At 35.4% G+C, this 26,429-nt stretch overlaps 1 protein-coding gene across 1 annotated transcript in view; it reads left to right on the plus strand.

Annotated features, from left to right (window-relative positions):
* Positions 1-26,429, plus strand: part of Ranbp16 (Ran-binding protein 16) — a 1,020,902-nt gene that overhangs the window by 460,771 nt on the left and 533,702 nt on the right. The window contains exon 14 of the mRNA XM_090392964.1: positions 3,349-3,454. Coding sequence (XP_090249090.1) covers positions 3,349-3,454 — 106 coding nt within the window. The remainder of the gene's footprint in view (positions 1-3,348; positions 3,455-26,429) is intronic.

Below are 26,429 nucleotides of genomic sequence, written 5' to 3' on the forward strand. Positions count from 1 at the left end.
AACGCATATATTAATATTTTCTTTTATTTATCCACATACTTATTCCACATTAAAACTTAATAGTTCCACGATTCTTTTTTCAGTATATACTATTAATTTTCCTCCGACTGTCACAAAAAAAATTCAAGTTCCTCTGAACCTAAATATCTGTCGGCCTGTGTTCTAAATTCCTTCCGAACGCTCTCTTGTTTACAGGCGTTACTCAGATATCGAACGCTTTCCTTGTCAGCTGTCAATCACACATCAAACTTCTCGGTGAGCATGCGCACTTCTTGAAAATGACAAGCAAGAAACTAGGTGTATAATGGCTGACACGTTTGTTTCCGTTAGCGACAAGAGAATGTCTTCATAAAACATAAAACTTAATATTTCAAACAATAATAAATTTGTTTAAAGTAACACAACTATTTAAATCCGGTAAGTACATTAAATTTTTCACTGCTTTACATATCACTTTTAACAAAACAATTCCCATAAACAAAACAATTTCCGGGCACATTGCAAGTGGCGACAATGCGTGTTATGAAAACAAAACTAATAAACATACTAACATAAACAATACGTAAAAATATTCAGAATTTTAATTATGATTATTTTTACATCAGTTTCATCTTTCTCTGAAAATTTAAAAAAAAAAATTTAAATAAATGTTTAACTTATCTAAACAAAACTTTTAATGCTTATTCCTAGATCTTAAAAAATAATGTGATTCTTGCTCATCATTATTTACACAATCGGAATCACTAGTTTCAGAATCATCTGATGCTAGAGATGATTCAGAATTTACATCTTCTAATTTACTATACTTACAAATTTCATTTCTATATTTTTGAAATATTTCATTTAAACTATTTGAATTATGCCCTAAATCTACAGAATCAAATTCTGCAGGTTTCTGAGATTCTACAAGTTTCTGAGATTCTTTATTCTTATTAACTAAATTAGAGGTATTTTCACATTCCTCTAATGTGAAAATACCTCTAATATGATATTCTGCTTACTTGACTCTATGTTAACTAACCTATGATATTCTGCTATAATTTCATCAATGTTAGAGTCAGTTTGATTATCATCACTCTTACATTGTACATTATCTGAATTATGTACCTTGAGAGTTCTAAAATTTCCTGCATTAGATTTTGTTTTACCCAAATTAAATTTTTTCCTTTGCTGTGTATTTGAATTATGAGCTTTAAAACTATTCCCTTTCCCATTATTTGAATGTGAATGAGATGCACAATTAGTACTAGGAAAACAACACTCATCTTTTAATATTTTATTCATATTGTCTCCTAATATCACTAAATTTCTATTCCTAAAAAGTACTTTTTTAACCTATCAGAATGTACATTTATAATTTTACTAGGATTTTTGACATCTTGAATCCTAAAATTCACAGGAGAAAAATTATCTAAAATTCTATATGGGCCTAAAGCTTTCCTTCCTAATTTCCCTACTCTTTTTATACTAGATTTATCATCTAACAATACTAAATCACCTGGTGCAAATGACTTATACTTTCTAAAACGATTTATATACTGCCTAGTTTTCTGAGAACTTAATCTACTTATTTCACCTACTAATCTATGAGTAGTGGAAAATTTATCTACTACTGTTTCCAGATACTCATTTATGTCATTGTATCCTGTATTAGGAATGACTGAAACAAGTTCATTAAGAAAAATTGGATCAAAACCATATAAAGCAAAAGATTGTTTTTCTTTGATAGCAGAATGAAAGGCAGATCTACATGCAAATAATGCTTGAGAAATATATGTGTCCTAATCATTCATTTTAGCATTTGCCAGATTGGAAAGTATTTGCTTTATATTTCTATTCAGCCTTTCACACATGCCATTACACTGCAGGGGCTAAGGTGTTGTAAAAATCTTCCTAACGTTGAGGAATTTACATAACTGTAAAAACAGCTCAGATGTGAAATTTGCTCCTTGATCTGAAAGTAAGGTCTGAGGAGTTCCATATTTACAAATTATCCTATTCAAAAACTTTCTTGCAATAATCTTTGCAGTTTGATCCTTCATTGACACTGCTTCAGGAAATCTAGTTAGCATGTCTATGACTGCTAGAATATACCTATTGCCTTTTTTAGTAATTGGCAGTGGACCTACCACATCAATAGCAACAGCCTGAAAAGGTCTAGTTGGAATTGGAAATGGTTGTAATGGAGCTTTTCCTCTAAAAGGGGATCTTGTGGTGATTGTTGACAATGGGCATATTTCAAGAGTTTTGAAGACTACATATTGTAAAAGTACATTGACAAATAGGGATAAGAAGGTGGTGGTGGTGCTGCTACCACTGAATAAGGCAGACTATACATGGACTATTTATGCTCAGATTCAGTCACTTAATTTTCATTGTGATATTGAAACATTAGAGAGATAAAGGCAATTTTATCATAATTAACCCAGGAAGTATTATCAAAAGCGTGGAAGATGAGAGAAGAAGAAAAAGTGGCCATTCTTGGAAGTTGTGTAGAATGCATCTTGGGTTTGAGGACTAGGTTTTTACATGGAGAGGAGGTGGATGAAATGCATTGCCAAAATAGGTTGTTATTGCAGAGAGTTTAAAAAACCGTTTCAAGGTTGAATATGTGATTGACATGTTGCACCCACAGTGAGTCTGCTGACTCCATGGAGGTTACTATAATTATAATAATGATATAAAGATATTTAATAGGACTGATTACAAATTTATAAACAATATCAGTTTAGAAGGAAGACTAAGCACTGAAGTTTTTTATCCACTCCATTGCTGCCTTGTTGGCCATAATATAGATGTGCGTAGATGTAATGTGGATATTATATCTATACCCATTTGGTCTTCTGCCTAGATGAGCAGAAATCTAATTGATGTCACAGTTATTCTTATTGGTTTCCATGGAGATCGCAATAATTTAAGCACAGAATATTTTTTTATTTAAAATACTCTTGTAACACTTGTAGCGATATTTTTCAAAAAGTGTTCCGACAAATAGATATGAAGTTTTAGTATATGAAAACATTTTGATGACTCATGTAGAATAGTATGCTATGCAGTGAGAATGAATATTTTCTCTTCTTTGTATATTTAAGATAGTTTCCTAATTTTCATTTTTTACACTGCAGTATTCTGCTGTTTATCTAAACATCAAGACAATGACCATTCATTAACTGACTTTTGCATATCAACTAACTTATGGTAGTGCATCATGAAGTTGTACTTAAATTATCTGCCCCTTTAATCATCACAACTCACTGTTGTGATAAATGAAAAATTGGATAAACAGTAGATGACTGTATTAGTCACTGTTCATTGTGAAAATTCAATAAATATTTATTCTCTATATAGGTCGATTAACATGGTTGGTATATATTATTGGATCTGCAGTTGGTGGAAGAGTATCATTTAATAGTGCAGATGAACATGATGCTATGGATGGAGAATTAGTTTGTAGGTAAGTTGTAGTTTGCAGGTTTTAAAGAAACATGATGAGAAAATTCACATACATACAGAAAAATGCTTCTTGAATGCTTACCACTATGTTCCTATTGATACTTAAGATGTATTATTTTCTGATTTCTTTGCAAATTTTTATTTTATTATATATTATTTTTTCTTATGTTGCTCCCACCGATGAAAAGTATTTGCAAATCTATAGTACATTTTGTGTTGTGGGTGTGGCTAAGGATATTTTTTTCCTATTTTTATTTGTTATATATTGTATCTTTTCAATTTTTTTAAATTATACAGTTTTTAAATTTTAAATTATACACTTTAATACTGTATTGTATTGTATGCAGTTGTGAATTTTTTTCCTCTGAAGACTGCAATCATTCAAGCATAGAAAACTATTTGCTTAAAATACTCTTGTGAAACTTGTCTTTGGGAACTTTGCAGTCTTCACCAAATTTTGCTATTCTTCTTCTCAGAAAGAAGCAGTGATTATTTTAGTTCATCTTTCAGAGCAGTTTTAGATTTCTTAGATTTTTTAGTTTTCTTAGATTTCAGGTAATAATTCACTATTGAGCTTGATTTTTCTTACTCAAATATTTAGGAAACAAAAAGAATTGTTTTATTAGTATTTCTCAAATTTAAATAAGCTTGATAGCCATTCCAGAAGTAGTCTATAAAAAGGATGGAGGGAACTAGTGGGTCGAGCGCTACGGACGTGTTTTGAAGAGCTCCTGATTCAGATAAGTTTTACTAGGAATAATTAAGTATATATGCGTAATTGTTTAAGTAAGAGCGGCTGTAAACGTTGCACGGTACCAATATTATTAGTGTGGGGTTTTTTTTCTTGCCTAAACTAAATACGCAATCGTTAATATTAGACCTAGTAACATGCAGAAAAAAAAAAAAAAATGGCGGCGGCATTGTCATTCCATGATTTTAATTTAGATTTCAATCGTTTCGTTAAGTGTGAAGTTTGTTATATGTATTCCTTCGATTACATTAATGATTTGTGGATGTTTAGTGTGGATGGAAGAAGGGTGTATGCGAAATGTGACCTGAACGAGGAATTGATGAATGCGAATATGAAATTGATGACAGAAAGTGCTAGTACCGATTGTGTCACGAGTGCACGTTTGAAAGAGAAGGATGGTGAGAAAGACAGGCGAAAAAATGTTAAAAAATCAGGAAAAAAGAAAAAGAGTGATTTGACAACCGTAACGGATGTTAAAAGGGACGAATGTGAGGTGGGAAGAAACGAAATTGAGAGAACGAATGAAAGTAGAAATGGCGTGATGCAGAAATCGCAAGTAAAAAAAATCGAAAGAATGAATGATAGCGAAAAAAGAATGAATGATGGCGAAAGTTGGACGCATGTTGGAACGAAAGTACTGAACCAAAGAAAGATGAATGACAGTAAAAGTGAGAATAATGATAGCGAAAGTTGGATGCATGTTAGTCTGAAAGTACGGAAACAAAGAAAGATATGTGAGAGTGAAAGTGAGAAGAATGATAGTGAAAGTTGGACGTATGTTGGACCGAAAGTACGGAAACAAAGAAGGATGAATGAGAGGGAAAGTGAGAAGAGGGGGTCGAGAGTTAGAAAGTTAGAAAGATTTAATGATAGAGAGAGAATGTGTCGCGAGGTTCGGAAGGTGAACTGGATTGGATGAAGCAAGAAATGAAATGGATGCGGAATGAAATTAAGAGAATTCAGGTCAAAACTATTAAAATAAATCATGATGGCATGAAAGAGTTAACGAAAGATGAGCGAGTGGCGTTGTATGGCGACTCCATTATTAAAGGTGTGCTAGAGGATAAAATTCACAAGGTATGTTTTCCAGGCGGTAAAATGAGTAGAGTGATTGAGGCATTGAATATGAGGCGGGAACGAGCAGAAGAGTTAATTGTATTAATTGGTACAAATGATTTGAGAGAGAACAAAGAGCATGTCAAAATGAATGTCAGGAGACTGCTTGGAAAGATAAAAGAGAATAGTGCGACAGGAAGGGTAGTCAGTGTGTTGCCTAGGTATGATTGTGGTGAAATGATGCGGAGAGCAAGGATTGTGAATGATATTCTGGCTGAAATGTGTGAGGAGATGGGAGTACAGTTTGTTAATGTGTGGAATGAGTTTGAGGGACGAAGTGAGCTGTATGGGAGCGATGGACTGCATTTGAGTGGTTATGGTGTGAGTCGCTTGGAGAGACTGCTGCTGGAAAGTGGAGAAGTGAATAGAGAGAATGAATCAGATCGAGAGGGGAGTGATGTGGAAGAGCAGGAGAGTAAGACAGGAGAGATTGAAGAATTGGAAATGAACGGGGAAGTGAGTGGTATGAGTATAGAAAATGAGAGAATGGGTGTGCAAGAGGAGCAGGGAAACGGGGAGGCTCAGGGTGGACAGGGATACACAGCGTGAGACAGGTGGATGCTCCAAGAGGAGGTGAGAGCATGTGTAGGCAGGAAAGTAATGGGATGATCAGGGATCAAAAGGAAACAGATGGAATTGCAAAGGGTTCTATAATGAAGAAGCAGAAAGGGAAATGGCCCCAGTCGAGCATGGAGAGATCACATCGAGTGAGTGGTATCAGTGGAACTAGCTGTAGATCCAGAAATGAGTTGTTGTATTTGTATACCAATGCCAGAAGTATAAGAAACAAGGCAGATGAAATGGTTGCACTAATTGCATCTGTGCACCCAGAGATTGTTGGAATAAGTGAGACATAGTTAGATGAGGATGACATCCTGACAGGAGTAGAGATGGAAAGGTATGATGTGTTTTGTGAGGATAGAAGGGGTAAAAAGGGAGGGGGAGTGCTATTGATGATAGAGAAAGAGTTATGTCCATACAAGGTAGAGATGCAAGAGGGAAATGGGACCAGTGGTTTTGAGGCAGTATGGTGTGAGATAGAGGTAAATAGAATCAAATACTTGGTGGGATGTTGTTATAGACCTGGTAATGTGGATGGTGGTGATGGTGGAAATGTATAGTCAAATAAGCCAAGCAAATAAGAAAAGGGTAATCATTATGGGTGATTAATTATGGCAATATAGACTGGAATGAAGAGATAGCAACTGGAAGTAAAGAAAATGAGTTTCTTGAGTTTTTGAGGGATAACTACCTCAGACAGTATGTAACGGAGGGCACACAAGGATTAGGGGTCTTGGATTTGGTCATCTCATTGGAGGATGTAATTATCAATGAGGTATCAAATCATCCACCAATTGGTGAAAGTGACCATGAGGTGATTACTTGGGTGGTTGCCAGCAGTGCAAGGACCCCTGTGAAAAAAGGGTATATGTGGAACTACAAGGGGGTGGGGGTGATTATGAAGAGCTCAGGAGACAGCTTGCAGGTGTAGCATGGAATGAGGAGTTAGCTGGAAAAGAGATCAATGCAGCTTGCGGGATTTTCAAAAAATATTTAGTAGATGCAATGTCTAAATGTATACCATGGGTGAGAAGGTTAAATAAGGTAGGTGTGAGATGGATGAATAAAGAGATTAAGCATGCAATACAGAGAAAAAGGGCATTGTGGAGGCAGCATAAGAGAAGTGGAAGTAACCAATTTCATGAGGTCTACAAAGACCAGGCAAGGAGGGTGACTTGGTTGGTGAGAGTAGCTAAAGAGAGGTATGAACAGCAGTTAGCTAATGAAGCCAAAAAGAATCCTAGGGAGTTCTTTCGATATGTAGCCAGCAAAAGAAAGAATGATTATGGAAGGATGACATTGATTGGAGGAAATTGTATAAAGACAGCTGTTGCAGAATGTGTGGTGGAGATACTTAATGAGCAGTTCACAAAGATCTTTCAATCTTGTGAATGTGACTTCATGGAGAGATTAAGAGCAGTTGATGATGGGGAGGAGAGACTGACTGTAAGTGAGCAAGAAGTGTTGGGGGAGTTGAGTAAACTAGATGTAAATAAGGCTGTGGGACTTGATAATATATCACTGCATATTCTGAAGGAATGTGCCAGAGAGTTGACACCTGCCTTGACATATTTTTTTAATACTAGTCTTGCACTTGGTCAAGTCCCTAAAGAGTGGAAGGAGGGCAAGATTGTGCCACTTCATAAAGGAGGTGATCGAACTCAAGCATCAAACTATAGGCCTATCTGTGTGTCAGGTGTTGTGGTTAAGTTGTTGGAGAAGCTTGTGAGAACTAGGATCCAGAGTTGGGTTGCACAACAATGGTATAATATTTGATGGACAGCATGGATTTGCTAAAGGGAGGTCATGTTTTAGTAATCTACTTACTTATTACAATAAAGTGACTGCTTCCTTGGACAGAGGAGAAGGATACACAGTAATATACTTGGATTTCGCAAAAGCTTTTGGTAGAGTACCTCATGATAAATTGACAGTCAAACTAGAGCAGATGGGGTTGGATATTAGATTAGTGCATTGGATTGGAGACTGGCTATCTGATAGGTATCAACAAGTTGTGTATGGGGGTGCAATATCCAGGAAAAGGAAAGTCACTAGTGGAATGCCTCAGGGATCTGTTTTAGGGCCATTACTATTTAACTTGTTTATTAATGATATTGGCAAAGATTTGGATGGAGATATTCAGTTGTTTGCAGATGATGCAAAGTTGGGACGAACCATAAAGAGTAGTGAAGATGTTGTGGCCTTGCAAGAAGACTTGAATAAATTGAGTGATTTGGCAAGCAAATGGGGATGTGAGTTCAATGTTGCAAAATGTAAGGTTTTAAAATTTGGAAAACAAAGATGGGATGCAGAATTTATGCTTGGTGAGAATATATTGTTGGAAGTAGAGGAAATAAGAGATCTGGGGGTGATAGTGGATAAGGATCTAAAATTTAGGGGACACATTGCCAAAATTGTGAAGACAACACAAAGACTTCTGGGAATGATGCGGATGACACTGACCTCTAGAAGTAGGGAGATTCTTGTTCCATTGTATAAGGCTTTGATTAGGCCACACATGGACTATTGTGCCCAGATTTGGTCACCTGGTTTTCAGAAGGATGAAGAGATGTTGGAAAGGGTCCAAAGGCGACTGACTAAGGTAGTTTCTGACCTCTGCAATGTCGAGTATGAGGAAAGATTGAAAAGTTGTAATTTGCAGAGTCTAGTGGAGAGAAGGAAGAGAGGAGATATGATAGAGACCTACAAGTTGGTTAGGGGTTGTTATAGGATCAGTGGTGGAGAAGTTCTACAGAGAATAGTGGGAGATCAGGGGAGAACCAGAGGTCATCCCTGGAAACTGTATAAAGAGGGTGTGAGTAGGGGAGTGAGAGGCAGGTTTTTTTTGTGCAGAGTTGTGAGTGATTGGAATGCCTTGCCTGATAGTGTGGTGTCTGCAAGGAGTTTGAATGTGTTTAAGACGCGGTATGATGAGATGTGTGTGAGATAAAAGGACCTCCTAGATGAGTCTTTGACTCCATGAGGTCTTGTTTAATAATAATAATAATAATAAAACAGAGCAGAATTAAGATGACCTGAAAATACAAGTTTCAGATTTATATCCAGTGCTTTCTGGAAGGAAAGTTATCAAAATTTGAACTAGCTTTCATAAAACACTAAGAAATACATAAATTTTCAAAGTATTTAACAGTATATAACAGTTTCAGAATTGAAATAAATTTTCTTCAAGGGCATGGGGTGTTTTTAGATGCATAGGGTGAGAAAATACTGAAGAAAAGTGTGGAATTATAATATTTCAGTAAAGTTTTAGAAAGATATTTATCTCTGGCATACATGAAACTATAACACACTGAAGTTTCCTCTTCCTGTATGTTTTCAATATCGATAGGTCTGATTTTACATTAGATCACTGCTTATGGCTCTTTTAGATACATGGAAGTGCCATAAACAGTGATCTAATGCAAATCATTTATTTGAATTATCTAGTTCTTCTCTCTGTAACTGAGACCATAATGAATGTTGTCATTCAGCACTACAATATTACCAAGTCGGATAATGTCTTCGATTTCTACTCTTCGCATCTGTTTTGAGATTACCACATGCATTGTATTGATCAAAGCAATTATCTAAATTCATGTAAATAATTATCTTCTCTGAAATGAAGCATTGATAATCCACTCTGTTCAGAATTCCTGCCTAAACCAGGGTTTACAAAATATGTATCAAGTCACTCCAAGTGTAAATTTAGCATATTGCAAGTTTCTTACTACATGAAATAGAGTTCATTCATTAATCAGATAACCATGCAGCAAATGAACAGAAAAGCCAAATCTGAATTGGCGTGAATACAGAAATCCCCACTTGTCCAAATGACATTTGTGTCTTCTAGTCCTATGGAAAAGCCAGTTCATGGAACTGCTATTCATATATTCTTCCCTTTGTCTCTTGTCAAGATACTTCTGCAACAACACCTAAAGCTGACCTTTTAGCATCATCTTTTCCTCCAGCTCCTGCAGAACCATGCAAGAAACCATATACCATTTCTTCCTATGGTCAAAAGGCCATAAAAAATATCAAAAGAATCTAGATGCCAAAAATTCATTTGTTTCTGATATCTCCTCATTTAGACTCAAAAGTTGTGATCTAGAACTACCATTGTCCTATATCATCTCTACATCTTCTATAGTCATCTGTCCAAATACATTGAAGCAAGTATGTTTTCTTCACATTTGGAAAATGGTTAGTAGTTTGGTAGACTGCAGACTTTTAGTTCCTTTTTCTCTAGTGGTATAGCATAAAACTCAGAAAATGAAGAGAAGATATAGACTAAATCATTTGTCTCTCATGAAATATATATGTATGTATATTTCATCCAAGAACATACTACAGTTGACTGTTGATGGGGTATAAACCTCTCTTTACGATTCCTTGTCCGATGTGAGTCCTAAGAACTCAAATACTGTTCTTACCTGGATAACATTGTTTGTTAGTTGAGGATCTTTTTGTGGCTTTGGAAAGTCAACAACTGCATTTTATCATGATTCAAAAACAGTTCTCATTAGGTATGGTTGAATAATGATGAGAAGATGTGTGATGGTCAGTGATGTTTTATTATTTCATAATGGATATCATTGGGAACTTTGACGGTTGAATAGGACAGCAAATGTTCTTTGTTTCATTTCCTCCTTAATGAATGCTGATTGTAGTGGTCTATACCAATTGAAGAAAACTTAAGCCACTAGATCTCTTCTTCAAAGCTGTTTGTTGAAATTAGTAAATCATTCTTTTAGAGTCTGCACAATTTACATTGGCAGTAACCTTTTCTTGTTTTATCACTTCCTAAACAAGCATCTCATGATCATGAGCTGCTTTTTTGGAGTGATCATTAAGAACTACATGTTGTGAAGTTATCACCAAATGCCAAATTAAAGCTTCTAGTTGCTTCATTCACTTGCTGCTTAAGATAGCAGCAAGTGAATGAAAATAATTTTCATTATTTTCATAATGAAAATTTCATAATTTCAGAAATTCCACAAACTCGCTTTCCTTGTTCTCATATACTGTCTCCTTCTTCCGTTGTATATTCCTGTAATTAAAGTCTCCCCTCAGGATCACGTTCTTTTTACATGTCTAAATAATTTGCTTAAATATTTTGCAATGAGTATTCTCTACATTCCCTGGCCTATAACAGCATTCCTTCAGATATACTAACCTATTTCAACTTCACACCACACAGATTTAAAATCTGTATATGCACTGTCAACTTCCACACTTTGTGGACACAATTCCTCTGCAATCCTTAACAACACTTCCCCTTCTCTTTTCATATTTCTATCCTTCTGGATACAAAAATTATATATCCTTCTGTTTCTATTCCCGACATTACATCCTCCTCAGACAACCAAGTTGCACTTATTATCTTTGAGCATACTGACTCAATCAATGGAACAAACTCAGCCTTTCTTCACTCTCTTCTTTCAAATAGCCATTACATTTATGTACAAACATAACAATCCCTGTGTGTTTGAGGCCATTCTACCAGCAACAACATTCTCTATTCTAGCTGTGATAATAGCTGGAATAGAGAATATACCACACCTTTCTTCAGTCTGATTGCTCCTGTTTCCCTGTCTCTATCTCTGACTTCCATTCCTACCTGTCTCATCCTCACCTTTATGCCTTCAATTTTCGATTGGTTAGTGTATCTGCTCTCCACCCAAAAGGCTGTGAGTTCGAATGGGCATGGATGTTTGTGTTTGTCTGTGAAAATGATGGTGGTGGTCAGTTAGTGGAGTGATGAAGATGGAGAGTTGTAGAGCAGGTGCCCTTCCTTGATGAGTCTTTGGACTCCCTGGAGGTGTTATGTAATAATGAAAATAATAAAATGTGGAGGGTTTTATTATCTTGCTTACTCTAAATTCAAGCCTTCCAGTTCTATAATTTAGTAGGAGAAAAAGTTAAATTGTGAATAAAAAACTAAAGCATATCATGAGAGACAGAACAAAGGAAATAGTTGGAAACTGTACCTTAAGGACAGAATACAAACCACTAGCAGGAACCATACATAAAGCACAAAAATGAAAAATGAAATAGTCCAAATGCAAACATTATCAGAAACATGAGAAAGAACAAGATAGAAGGACATGATGTAAAAATGTAAAATTAGTCTTTTCATTTAGAAAGGTTATGTTAGCTTAAATTAATGTTACTAACCCGAAAATTTCATAACATAATGTACTATTATAGATATGTGCAGAATGAAAATTTGGTATCTAGAATTAAAATTGAAAATTTATTTAAAAAATTCTAAATCAGAAATTTAGATCCCCCCTCCCCTACAGTTAAAATCTTTCAAAAACAAAATGATCTGCTACTGAAAGAAATTTCATTAAACTTCAACTTTGAAGTTATGAAATGCTGTATATTGTAAAATATTTCTTTAATTTACAGTTCTAAGTAAACAGTATTCATTTGTCCCAGCATCAGTTTGTACTTCAGTGAATTGCTAGTTGTGCATCATCATTTCTGTCCAATCAGGAAGATGCATTCACATCAACTGTATCTATAATTTTTTCCATTTTTCTCTTTATGATTGGAAGTGGCAAAGTTTACTGATTACTTTTTCAGTCTCTTTTCTTTTCATTTTATTTTTGATTTTAATGGTACTGACTGTACATATTATATTATGAAGATTTCAGAAGTGACATTAATTTAACTAACATACTTTTGAGATTTAAACCTTATCCTTATTATCTCCTCTTATTATTCTTTGCATTCATTTATACTTTTCATGACATTTTCTTTGTTCAGTCCTGTTTTTTCTTTTGTTCTATTTGTTGTTTTTTAGGTAGGGGAGATTATTTTCCATGATTTCCTTTGTTCTCTTTCTGATGATTTCTTTTATTTCAATTGTATGTTTCTATCCAATTTCTTTTTTGTTTTTAATTATTTCCCATGCTCTCTTTTATTTTTTGTGTCATTCTACTTCCCAGTGTTGTTATGTTTTTTTAATTTCTCACAGTTTCTTTTGTTCTGTTTCGCTATGTTTTCATGATTTCTTTAAGATTATTTCGAAAGAGGAAAGTAATCTTATAGAGGCCTATTTTGGGATCATTGTTACTTAATTTGTATATTAATGATATTTTGGTGGGCTTAACTGGAGATATGCAACTGTTTGCATATGATTCAAAATTGGAAAAATGGGGAGGAGTCAAGTACAGATATTGTAGCTGTACAGGAAGACTAAGGATGAGTTGTATGAATAGGCAAGTGAATGGAACTGTCAGTTCGGTATTGCAAAGCATAAGGATTTGACATTGTAGGCATCAATGGGATGTGAAGTATGTATACACTTATTTGTGAGGAAATTTTGAAGAAGGTTGAGAAGACAAGAGATGTGGGTGTGGACAAGGGCCACATTGCACGAGTTGCAAAGTTATCATATCAGATTATCACAGTGATGTGGAGGATGTAATGTTAACAGAAATAAAGAAGTAATGGTTCCATTGTTTAAAGACCTTGATCAGGCCTCATGTGGAGAACAGTGTGTAGATTTGGTCACCTAGTTTTCATGGTGATGAGGATATATTACATAAGGTTCAGAGAAGATTGAGGAAATGCAGTTTGCAAAACCTGGTGAATTGGAGGATGAGAGGGGGATATGTGACATTTAAGTTGGTAAGAATCTACCTAGTTAAGATGAAAGTTATTTTTTTTAGAATCACGGGAGTGATAGAACAAGAGGCCATCCCTGAAAACTGTATAAGGAAGGTGTAAGTATGGGAGAATGGAGCAGGTTCTTTGCATGGAGAGTGGTTGATGAGTGAATTGCATTACCTGTGATAGCTATGTGAATGCAGACAATTTAAATTAGTTTGAAGCATACTTGGATGAGTTACACGTGTGGAAATGCGTATTTCCAGCAAGGATTCTTTTTACTATATGGAGTTCTTATGTTAACACGTTCGCTGCCACGCTACTTTGGCATGGTCTGTTCCCCTACGCCGAGCAGTTTTCCTTCTTCAAGGTCAGTACGATAATCTCGTTACCAGAGGTAAACGTCCTACGAGTATACTCGTAGTTGGCTTGTACGGAGCATATACGGTCTATGAGAATACACAGATTTGATGCTAGCCCCACAAGCCAAGCATTTTGGCTTCTTCAAGGTCACTACAATAATCTCGTTCCCGGCGGTAAGCGTCCTACGAGTATACTCGTAGCTGGCTTGTGAAGCAGGTTCACCTACTACGAGTATACTCGTAGTTGGCAGCGAACGTGTTAATAATAAGTAATAATTTCCTGTGACTTCTTTTATTTTATTGGTATGGCATGTGGGGATGAGTATTTTTACCATGAATTTTCTATTTATTATTGTTATTAACAGACCTCCATGGAGTCATGAGACTCATCGTGGGAGGTCCTACTCACAACTGTTAAGTAAATGTACACAGCTGATTGTACATTGACTTATCAGAGTTCCTGCACTCACCACATTCTCAGACAATGCATTCCAATCACCCATCACTCTCCATACAAAAAATCTTCTCATCCTCTTTCTCACACCCACTTTATAGCTTTCAGGGATTGTCTCTCCTCCCCCCTCATTCTCAACAGATATTCTATGAAAAATTTCATCCATATTAATCTGGTAATTACCCCTTACTAACTTATACATCTCGATCATGTCTCCCCTCCTCCTATCCACTAGGCTATGTTTGCATTCTCTCAAGTCTGCCCTCATATTCCACATTCTAGGGACCAGAAACCAATTTAATCGTCTCTGGACCCCCTCCAACATATCATCATCCTTTTAAAAACATGGCAATCAAATCTGTGCACAGTAATCCATATGTGGGCTGATCAAAGTCTTGTACAATGGATTCAAAACATCCTTACTTCTATATGTCAGTGTACTCTGCATCATTCCCATAATCCGGTGTGTTGCCCTCACAACTTTAGCAAAATGTCCACAAAATTTCAAGTCTCTATTCACCACAACCCCCCAAATCCTTCATCTCCTCCACATCCTCCAAAATATCCCCACCAATCCTGTACTCTGCATCCCATCTTTGCCTCCCAAATTTTAAAACCTTACACTTTGTAACTTTAAATTGATATTCCATCATGCTTCGTTCAGATAGTCTATTTAGGTCCTCTTGCAAAGCTACATCTGTCCTACATAACTCTCCCCAACTTTGCATCATCTGCAAACAACTGCATATCACCATTTAAGCCCCTTTCAATGTTATTTACATACAAATTAAACAAATTATGGCGACTACAACCGTGTTTGCCCTGTATAGGTGAAACAGGATACACAATTCTTATCTGAAAAAATTTAACATAAATGGCACATTAAATTTAATAACTATGGTAAATCCAGCCTTTCTAATAGTGCCCTGAATACTCTACATAGAATTGACTGGAAAGGCACCTGCTGTTTACACTACACTAAAACATGGTATGAACGTAAATTTAATCCCGTCAGCATGCATATATATATATATATATATATATAATGTCCAGATAAATCTGGATATGATTCTGCACCTATTGAATAACATGGATAAGAAGTGCAAGTTGGTCTCACTATTTCATCCACCTCGGCCAGTAGAGAGGTTAAGGAGGCCTGTGAAATTCTAATCAACCACTGTAATCTTAACAATAACGATGGTCTGAAAATCCCAAGAATATGGAAGGCACATATTCTCTCCACAACCTTTTCACCTAAGAGTTAATTATAATTAGGAGACTGTAAGTAATCCAGGATCTTGCTCTAATATAACTCATGTGTTAAATTTAGACACCAATTTTGCTGTAATAAAACTATCTATATGAATTTGTTCTCTGAAGATGTAGAATAGAGCTTTGATGTAGTTTTTATTTATTTATTTTTATTTTTTAATTTTTTTATTTTTTACCACAGTAGAATAACAGTTGATCAATTCATTTCTGGATCCTGGATGTTGGATCCTGCTTCTAAATTTTTACTTTGGATCCGACATGTTAATCACTATGATGTTCTTAAACAATTGATAAGTTGTGAGTTGATTTCTAATTCAAACATAGAGAAAATTTATATTTAAAGACTGCGCCACTCTATATCTGAATTAGTTCAAGAATTGAAGAAAAATCAACCTTCAGCTATTTCTCCTTAAAATTATATACTGGCCGAGTATATTTGACTTATTTAATTTATCCGCTTTGGTTCGAATATTTTATGAATGGTGCAGTAAAAGAGATTCAGGCAAAATACAACTTTAGATAAACAAAAACAAACATTTAATTTTAGAATCACAGATTTTACACTTAAGTTCAAATCAGTAATTAAGATATCACATACATTTTAACTCCTCAGGTAAATTCATTCATTCGGCTCATACAATGGTAAATCTGTTATCTCTAATACAGTCTTCTCACAGTTCCTTTTAGCTATTTAATAAAGTTCCTTAATGATCATTCACATAGTTCTTTAAGTTTAAATACAATAAAAATTTCAGTAACACCTCTTTACAAACAAACACTTTTAATTTTACACTTCAGTTAATTCTCTGCAACAGTTACTGTTAGTATAGGGAATTTCTAGGATAAAACTCACACACTTCTCTGTATAGAATTATTAAAGGTTGGAATAATCTTACCGATAATCTTTTTTCTTCTTTAACTTACACACAAACACTTTTTATAACTGTAAACACTTAAACAGCATACGGCACTCATTAAATAAATTCTTCTAAGAAACAACTGAATTAATCATCCGTCACAATACACATAAACAAACGTTGTTGCATAAAGTACTACTGATCAGCCATGAAATAAGGCAATACAATAATTCCTTAACTTTAGGTTTTATAAGCACAGTTGTTCATTCCTCTGGCATTCAATTAATTCTTTAGGCACTATAATTCCAAACACAGCTAACGGTAAACTCCAATTTTACAGCCTGTACTATTCTCTAGTAACTTCGTACTTTGCTTCAAGGTTCCGTATGTCTTTGAAAGGTCGGTGCTGGAACTATATCTCAACTCAAGTATTGCTAGTCTATTTAGTAGTCACTCAGCTGTTTTCCATAGCTATAATTGTTATTCTACAACTTATTAGCTAACCGCCTCTCGACTAGTAGAATTTATTTAGCTGCTCGAGTGACTTGCCGACTCGCTATTATCGGACTGTGATTCCCAAATGCCCGATTCCAACCTAATGCCAATCTCTCTCTAATAAATCTCTAATGCTCTTAATTAATTAATAATTCCAGCGTTCGTCGCTGATATATCTGTTTTTCCCCCTAAATTGCTCACGTCAGTTCTTTCTAAAACTCTTTTCAATAAACTTCATGTGGTGTTCCAAAACGTGCTCGCTCACTTACATACGTTTCCATGACAGCAAAACAAAATATAATAAAATTGAGCTATTACATAACGTTAAACTTAACAAACAGGAATAAATAAGGAATATTTACATTTCAAATAATACACAGTTAATTTATCAAATACAAATTCTTATAATATTAACATAGTAATAAATAAAATAGCTTAATAATATTTAATATAGTCTTTTCATTATTAATACATATTAATACATATCTTTATTATTAATACATATCTTGGTTAAATAATTAAATATTAAATAAAGTTAAAGGTAGTTATATGAATATTAATTTGTAAAATAAGTTGTTTACATTAAATAATATTTACAAGTCTAGCCTTTGTGATGGAAGATCATGTTGGATTCTGAAGCAAATAATAATTACTCTAATCTCTACATAATCAGAATCCAACAGTTTGATGTAGTTTTTATTTTATTATTATTATTTTTTTAATTTTTTTATTTTTTACCACATTAGAATAACAGTTGATCAATTCATTTCTCTTTGGCATGCTGTTTAAAATGTAATATAGCTTGTCTCTCTCTCTCTCTCTCTCTCTCTATATATATATATATATATATGCATGTGTGTGTGTATACTCCAGACAGTGACCTTATGAAGGTCGAATTGTCGTGAAATTAAATAAAAGTAATTATTTCTAACACAGTTGTAGACTCCATAATTTGTCTGAAATGAATTACTAATCAACTAATTTTTTATAATAGAGTGGCAACTGAGTTGGATAAAGCGAATTTTGTATTTACAAAGGTATTTTGCAAAGGTATTTGACAGGATACCACATAACAGGAACTCTGTTATGCAAACTGCAACAAAGGAGATGAATATGAAACTGGTGATTTGATAAAAGTGTGGCTGATAGTCAAATACTAAAAAGTAGCATATGGAAGAGTTCCATGAGAAGGCAGGAGATTCGTGATGTGCTGGAGGACTCTGTGCTCAGACCACTTCTGTTTAATTTGTACATAAATGTTACAGGAAATAATTTGAAGGGAGATATAGTTGTTTCTGATGAGGAGTTAGGTATGGAAATAATTAAAGTGATGTGCAGAATGATTTAAATAAGTTTACAGTATGGCCAAAACATAATGGAAATGAATTTAATGTGGAAAAGTGTCAAGTTTTACATACAGCATCAAAATTACAAAATTTTGACAGCTCATACAAAATCACAGTTATGCTCTAGTAACTAATTTTAATGCATTTCTTTCATATCTAACCAAGACTTCATTAGCCAAACACAATATCTTGAAACACCTTGCCCATAATATACAAAAAATAAACATTGGTCTACTTTTATAACATACCTTCTAACTTCTTAACTTCAAATCATTTGTTTTCTGCTACTCTTATTCTTATAATGCCACCAGCTATTCTGAACATTTTTATAGTCATAAAATGTTCATTTTCTTTAGTTCAACTTTCTTAGTAGTGAAGTCATCCCTCTTGGAAATTTTTTGTTATGTTACTGAAGTTATTTTCCATCACTAGTGATCTTCCACAAATCTTTAACATGATTAACCAGAATAGCAGATAATCCTGACCACTTACCTTACCAGACACTTTTCATATCTTCCTTACTTTTTACCCCTCCAATACAAGGTTGATTTTCTTAATACTCCAGAAATTCAAATGAAAATCTAGTATTAATTTCTTCTCCTATGATGCAACACTCACTCATCAAGCATTCTTATCTGTTTGTTCTCTGACTACAGGGCCGTCGCTAGATTAGATCGCATCCTGAGGTAAACAATTAATAATTGCACATGATGGATTATAAGAAAATCTTCAATTGCTATTATATGTTTTTATTACAAGAGAAACATTAATGCAAAGATATTACATAATAATAATATTATTATTATTGTTCCGGGAAACTCCAAGGAGTCGACAGACTCATCGAGGGAGGCCCTAACATCATGTCTGGAACAACTAGTCAACATTCACACAGTATCTATCATATCTTGCCTTGAACTAATTCACAGTCGTAGCACCCACAACAGCCTCTGGAAGCTTATTCCACTCATTTACCACTCTCCAAGTAAAAAACCTAGCTCTAACACCCTTGTCAACCACGCTCTTGCCCAGCTTCCATGCATGGCCCCTAGTCCTCCCACCACCAGTCATATTTTCTAAAATATCTTCTGGATTAATCTTATAAAAACCCTTCAGTAATTTGAATGTCTCAATCATATCACCCCTCCTTCGCCTATCGTCCAATTTCTGCAACCCACAAATCTTCAACCTATTCTCATACGGTTCATTCCACAGACCTGCTATCATCTTGGTCACTCTGGACTCGTCTCTGGACCCTCTCCACTTCCTCCCCATCACGAAGAAACCCTGGTGCCCATAACAGGGCACAGAAGTCCAGATGGGGTCTTATCAAGGCTCGATACAGAGGAACAACAACTCGTTCGTCTCTGCATGTTAAAGTATTTTTCAGAAGCCAAGTGATTTGGTGAGCTGTTTTAGTCACTTTTGCAATGTGCCCCCTAAACTTCAACTCCCTATCCACCAGCACTCCCAAATCCCTGGCCTCATCAATCTCCTGGAGTACGGTTCCACCAGTGCGATATACTGCTGCTATTCTTTTCACCCCAAAGTGCATAACCTTACACTTTGCCACATTAAACTGACATCCATTTTTCCTAGCCCAGTCCTCCAAACTATCCAAATCATCCTGTAAAATTTTGACATCCTGTGCACTCACAATTGCTCTACCCAACTTTGCATCATCAGCAATCACACTTCCTCTCAAATCCTTTCCAATATCATTGATGAACAAATTGAAAAGCAGTGGTCCAAGAACAGAGCCCTGCAGCACTCCACTAGTCACAAGACATCTTTTTGACTCCACTCCTGAATAAACCACTCTCTGGTATCTCTCCTTCAACCACCCTCCTATCCATCTCACCAAACCTATATCCATCCCCATCTGCTCCAGTTTACTGATTAGGGTTCCATGTGGTATCCTATCAAAGGCCTTGGCAAAGTCCAGTAGTATCACTGTAAACCCACTACCCCTATCCAGTTCAGCCTCACTGTGTTATAAAACGTGAGCAAGTTACTGAGGCATGATCTACCCTTCACAAAACCATGTTGTCTCCCATACAATATCTCATTTTCATCTATCCAATCCTGTATTCTTTTCTTGACTAATTTCTCTAAGACCTTGACAATGATTCCTGATATGCTAATCGGTCGGTAATTTACAACAGCAGTCTTGGAACCACCTTTATGCAGTGGAACTATTTTCCCCTCCTTCCACCTGCTCGGGACTAACCCAGACCCGAGACTCAAATTAAACAAAATGGTCAAGGGTACTGACAATTCTTTAGCTGCTTCTCGTACTACTCGCGCTGGTATGCCATCCAATCCCACAGGTGTATTGACATTGAGGTTATGCAATAGACTACTCACCTCCACTTCATTCACCACAATTCCGGTATAATCTACTGGTTGATTCGTTTCTGCAATGTTCACCACCTGGATGATATATTCTTGCAAAGTGCTCACTCAGTAACTCAACTATCTCAACTGATTCAGTTACCTCCCTACCATCGGCATTCTTTAAAATCATTCTGCCATGTACATTTTTCCTTTTACTTGCTACATATCTAAAAAACTGTTTAGGATTCTCTTAGGCTGCATGGCCAACGTTCTTTCGTAATCCTTTTTTGCTTTTCTTACCACACTCGTCACCCTTCTGGCCTGCGCTTTATACCGTTCATGTGCCTGCCGGTCACCTTTCTCCTTAAATTCCCTCCATAGTTGTTTCTTTTTTTGCAGCTCAAGCTTAATGGTGTTATTCATCCATTTAACCCCTACTTGATTTATTATTCGGACTCTACGTATACAGTCCGCCATTGCTCCATGCAAGCACTTCTTAACTACCTCCCATGCACTATCAACTTCTAGTCCTTGCAGTTGTACATGCCATGGCACTGAGCCAATCAAACTCCTAAGCTTGTCATACTTTCTAGCCCGATAATTCCACATGTACCCTGTCTTAATTGAAAATTCTACAACTTTAGCCACTTCCCAAGTCAAGACCCTATGATCACTCTCACCGATTGGTGGCAATGTGGTCATATTTGTTACAGCCAAAACCTCAGATGTAATTACTAGGTCAAGCACTCTCTGCCCTCTAGTATTTTCCATTACATGCTGTCGCAGATAGTTATCCCTTAATAACCGCATAAAATCCATTTCCTTCCTCCTGTGTGTCCTCTCCTCACTTCAATCAATGCGACCATAGTTGAAATCTCCCATAATAATCACCCTCTTTCCACTCATTTCTTCTATTTGCATACTGTCACCACCATCTTTTCCATCACTTGGTCTATAGCAGCACCCAATTGTATATTTAGTTCTGCTAGCCACAATCTCACACCAAATGGCCTCAAATGTGCTCTTTTCTCTATCCTGCAATTCAACTTCTATTCTCCTTGGCTGCAGCTCATCAGCTATCATCAACAATACTCCTCCCCCCATTTTATTCTCTCTGTCATTCCTGAACACACTATACCCATCACATTCAATCCCACTGGCTATATCATCTACAGTCAGCCATGTTTCACTAATACCAATAACCTGTGGTCTGGAAATGCCAACCATGCCCCAAAACTCTTCCTTCTTGTTCCTAATACTCCTAGTATTAGTGTACATGAATTTAAGACCCCCATTAGCTCCAACCCTACCTTGATGCCTTATATTAACTATCCCACTCTGGTTTGTTGTCCTTATTTGGTCTAGCATATTATATTCATTCTTACATTCAACTGCCTCCCTAAGGACTGTATATCTACTCCCCCCGCTTAACAAATCTAGTTTCCCCGAATTTCCTCATCCACTACATTCAGCAACACTTTCTCAAGTCTTCTTACACCGTAACCATTCAAATGCAAGCCATCCACTTATATAGATCCTTTCGCCCATCAAACTCACTCCACACGTCCACAAATTCCACACCACTCGTCATACATAACTCACGCATAAAGTCATTCGCAATTATGGCCCTCCTTTTAAACATTTCACTGTCATACCGTGGCAAAAGACTAATCATTCTAACTCTCTCACTCTTTTCTTTTGCTACCTCAAACAATTCATTCAGGTCTTCTATCATTTCCATTTTATCTCCTTTCAAATCATTCGTACCTGCCACAACAATCATTTCTTTCACCCTTTCCTTTTGCTCTCTAATAGACTCAGTTCATCCTTTATGGTCGCACCAGGTTGGTACGATTTTGTCAAATCCTCTACTAACACACCTCGTACTAACGAGTCTCCATACAGCACTCTATCCTTCATTTTGTTCATGTTCACATTCATACGTCTATTTTTCCTGTCATACCTTTTATTATTGGTTGGTTCATTCAGTCTACTTTTGTTCATGCACTCTAGCTGCTGTTTTGCTCTTTCTATCGCACTATTCAACAACGCGATTTCACTCAATGCATCTATCTCATCTTATTTGTTCTCTGAGAAACCATTTATACTATCATTCACACTTTCTACATTCACACTCTCACAATTTTCATGTACAACCTTGCCGTTTCTTGTCATATCCCTATTTCCTTCATTCTGAAGGTTGACAAAATATCACACTCACGATCCGAAATTCCTTCAATTCCTCATTCTCCCTACATTTTCTACACACATTCAATCCTTTATTATCATCTAATCACACTCCGACCGCACTCCGCAAAGCGTACATTTCACAGCTAGTACACGGACTCATTTCTTTTATACTTCTGTTCTTTGATAAAGATGGCGAACCATCATTACTGGCCGCCATTTTCCTTCGTACAGGTGCCATAATTATTTGCAACGTGTTTTATCAAATAATAATTTATTACACATCAAAAACACACAAACAGAAGCACTAAAATACGCAAGGCAAACAAAACTACGCAATATTAAGTAATTTTTCAATGATAACTAAAAATAATACTTATCTTATCAGGAGCTTGCATGAACACTACACACTACGATATAACCTCGAACTCAATATTAATTAAATGTTTGCTCTACGGGGATATCCCACAATAAAACTGTTTATAAGCTCTTCTAAATTTAAATTATAACCGTCTCTATCGATATAGTTGGTAGTAGACCAGCCAATCTTTCTTGGATCATTGCTGTTCGCAAATAATTTTTAGTCAATTTATGCTTGGAAAAACTTCTTTCCGTACTTGCTATGTAGCAACGGCACCTGCCGCAATGCGGCTGAACGATAGCACTTATTAAGCTGCGCCGTGAGGCTGGCTGCCTCTATGCTACACCCTGTTGACAGTACTGTCTGACTATATTGATAATCATAGCAATTTCTCTTCCTTGGTTAGATTATTGTTTTCAGAAAATCTGATACAAACATTTGCATTGAAGATTTACTGGAATAATCTTATTTATAATCAAATAGTCCTTTAACATGGACTTCCTTGTCTTCATGCATTATGTATTACTCCCACACACGAAAAGCAGAAGCACCTGTAGCAAATAAATGTTGCATGAGTTAGAAGTAATCAGTTGACATTCTTCTCTGATTTTTTGGAGGTTGTCATCATCAAATCTGTCTGTGTCTATTGGCATATAAGGCTGCAATGCTGGTTTTCCATCTGCCCCTGTCTCTCGCAGCTGCTCTTGCTTCTACCCATCTTGCTTCGTTCATTTCAGATTCCATCATTCTTCTCCAAGTTAATTTTGGGCAACCTCTAGTGTCTCCTTTCTGGAGCACAAGTCAATGCTACTTGGGGAATTCTGTTCTCATGCTAAGAACATGACCAGTCCATTTCCATCTTCTTAGGCGAATCTCTTCATCTATTGACTTGGAGAAAATTTTCTTTAAAAGTTGCTCATTAGTGATGGTATTTGGCCAAAGATTTTTAAAATTCTTCTTAAACATTTGTTTTGGTAAATGTGCAATTTATTACTTTGTGCCTTGGTAAGTTTCCAAGTTTCAGAGCCATATAGCAGCATTACTCACACAGTAGATTTATAAATATTAATTTTCACTTTAAATGTAATACTTGATGCTTTTCATAATTTATTTAATGACCTGAAACAATTTTATGCTTTAGCAATTCTTTATAAAACATCTTTGTCAGTGCCTCCTTGTTTATTTATTATTGATCCAAGGTATGTAAAAGTATCAACATCTTCAATTGTTTCATTTTTAACTTAATTTCTTTATCTGATTTTTTATTTATTCGCATGACCTGAAGACTCACAGTTTCTACACAGCAAGCAGTCATCAGTTTTTTGCTGTAAGTCATTTAACTTGGAAGACAGGAGCACTATGTCATCAGCCAAATTAATGTCTTCCAGTGTGGATGTAAAGTCCCAACATGTTCCTCTCTTTTGATGATTGAGTTTTTCATAATCCAATCAATTAAAATTAAAAATATTAGACAAGATAGAAAACAATCCTGCAGGGTTGCAGGGTTGTGTTCTATCTTGTCTAATATTTTTATCTACTTCCATGCAAGACTTGCTCCATTATACATATTCTTGATAATGTTGAGAAATTTATAAGATATTCTGTATTCTAATATTTTCCAAAGTTTCTCTCTATCTTCTAAGTTGAATGCTTTACTAAAATCAATGAAGTTTAGGTAAAGTGGTGCTTGAAATTCTATACATTGCTTGATGATATTTTTAAGAGTGAATATTTGTTGGATAGTTCCACAACCAATTCAGAAACCTGCCTGTTCTTCTCTTCATAAATTTTTGTTTTCCTTTTTTAATCTATTAATTAAAATTTTTATAAAAACTTTTGCAGGAATTGAAAGCAAACTTAAATTCCTCTTCAATTTATGCATTTGGTCAAATCTCCTTTTTGGAGATTTTCATAAATTACTGCTTCTTGCCATCGTTGAGGAATTTTTTCCGTCTTCCATATTTCGTATTATAACCTTTGTAATTTGGTAGTAGTTGTGTTAAGATAAGCTTTTGTCATTTCAGCATTGATATCATTTCCACATGCTTTGTTAAATTTTTTTACCTTCAAGCCATCTTTGACTTTGTTAAACTGTGCCTTCTGTTGTCTCATCTTTGGAAATGCTCAAAGTAATATTACACTAGTTGTAATATTTTGCACCTGTTGAGACCCTGTATCTACCTTTACATTCAAAGTTTCATAAAAATATTCTCTCCATTTTTCTTCCATTTTGGAGTCAATCGTCAATAACTTTCCTTCTTTGGCTCTAATGGAGGAAGCAGTTGCTTTTTTTTCTTAGTATTGGTTCATTTTATAATATAATAAAGTTATCTAATTTGTCAATTTTCTGCAGTATATTGTGCTTCTTTTGCTAATTCATCAATATATTTTCTCTTGTTGGCTCTTGCAGCTCTCTCTTTGCACTTTTATTTAGTTCATTATAATGATTGCTATATACCTTATGTAATCATTCTGAATTTGTATCATTCATTAATGATTTAATCTTTTTTTTCTCTTCAGCGATCTTCCAAGTTTTCTGCAGTTAACCATTCATTATTTTTCTTTTTTTCTTTTACCAATTACATCTTCAGCAACTTCATTGTAGGTATTCCTGCAGTTTTTGCAGTATTCTTCTACTTTGTTGTTTTCTACTGTTACATCTTGATTTTCCTCTATTTCTAATATACTGATTCTGTTCTTTATCTACAAAGCAAACCTTTCTCTTACTTCTTTAATTTTTAGTTTTTCAATATCAAATAGAGTTCTGTTCTCGAACTTCTTTTCTTTCTTAATACACTTTGAAGTTTTAATTTCAACTTCATTACTAACAAGAAGTGGTCAGAACCAACATTACCCCTACGTTTGTCTCTCACATCAAGCATTTATCTTACGAATTTACTATTGATAGCAACATGATCGATTTGGTTTCTTGTACTGCCATCCAGCACGATCCAAGTCAATTTATGTATTTTTTTATGCTTGAGTTTACTTCCTCTAAATTAAAGATACCAAGAAATTATATACTTGGTTTAATCAATGATCCAAATGTACACAAAGTTTGCACCTGAAGTATCTTTCAGGACTGGGCAACTTGTGGCAATAGTGGTATAATTTTTCATCACTTGCCTCAGTATCCCATAATGCAAGGCACATCTCCTTGCAGACATACCGGTTTTGATCTTTATTGAGGTTTCATCAATGGGAGCCAGACCCAGAGGCGATGATACTAAGGTGATGAGATGATGAGAAGTTATATCATCTTT

This window comes from Typopeltis vanoorti, chromosome 5 (assembly GCF_054136105.1).
Source record: "Typopeltis vanoorti isolate ZY-2024b chromosome 5, IOZ_Tvanoo_1.0, whole genome shotgun sequence".
Taxonomy (NCBI): Eukaryota; Metazoa; Arthropoda; class Arachnida; order Uropygi; family Thelyphonidae; genus Typopeltis; species Typopeltis vanoorti.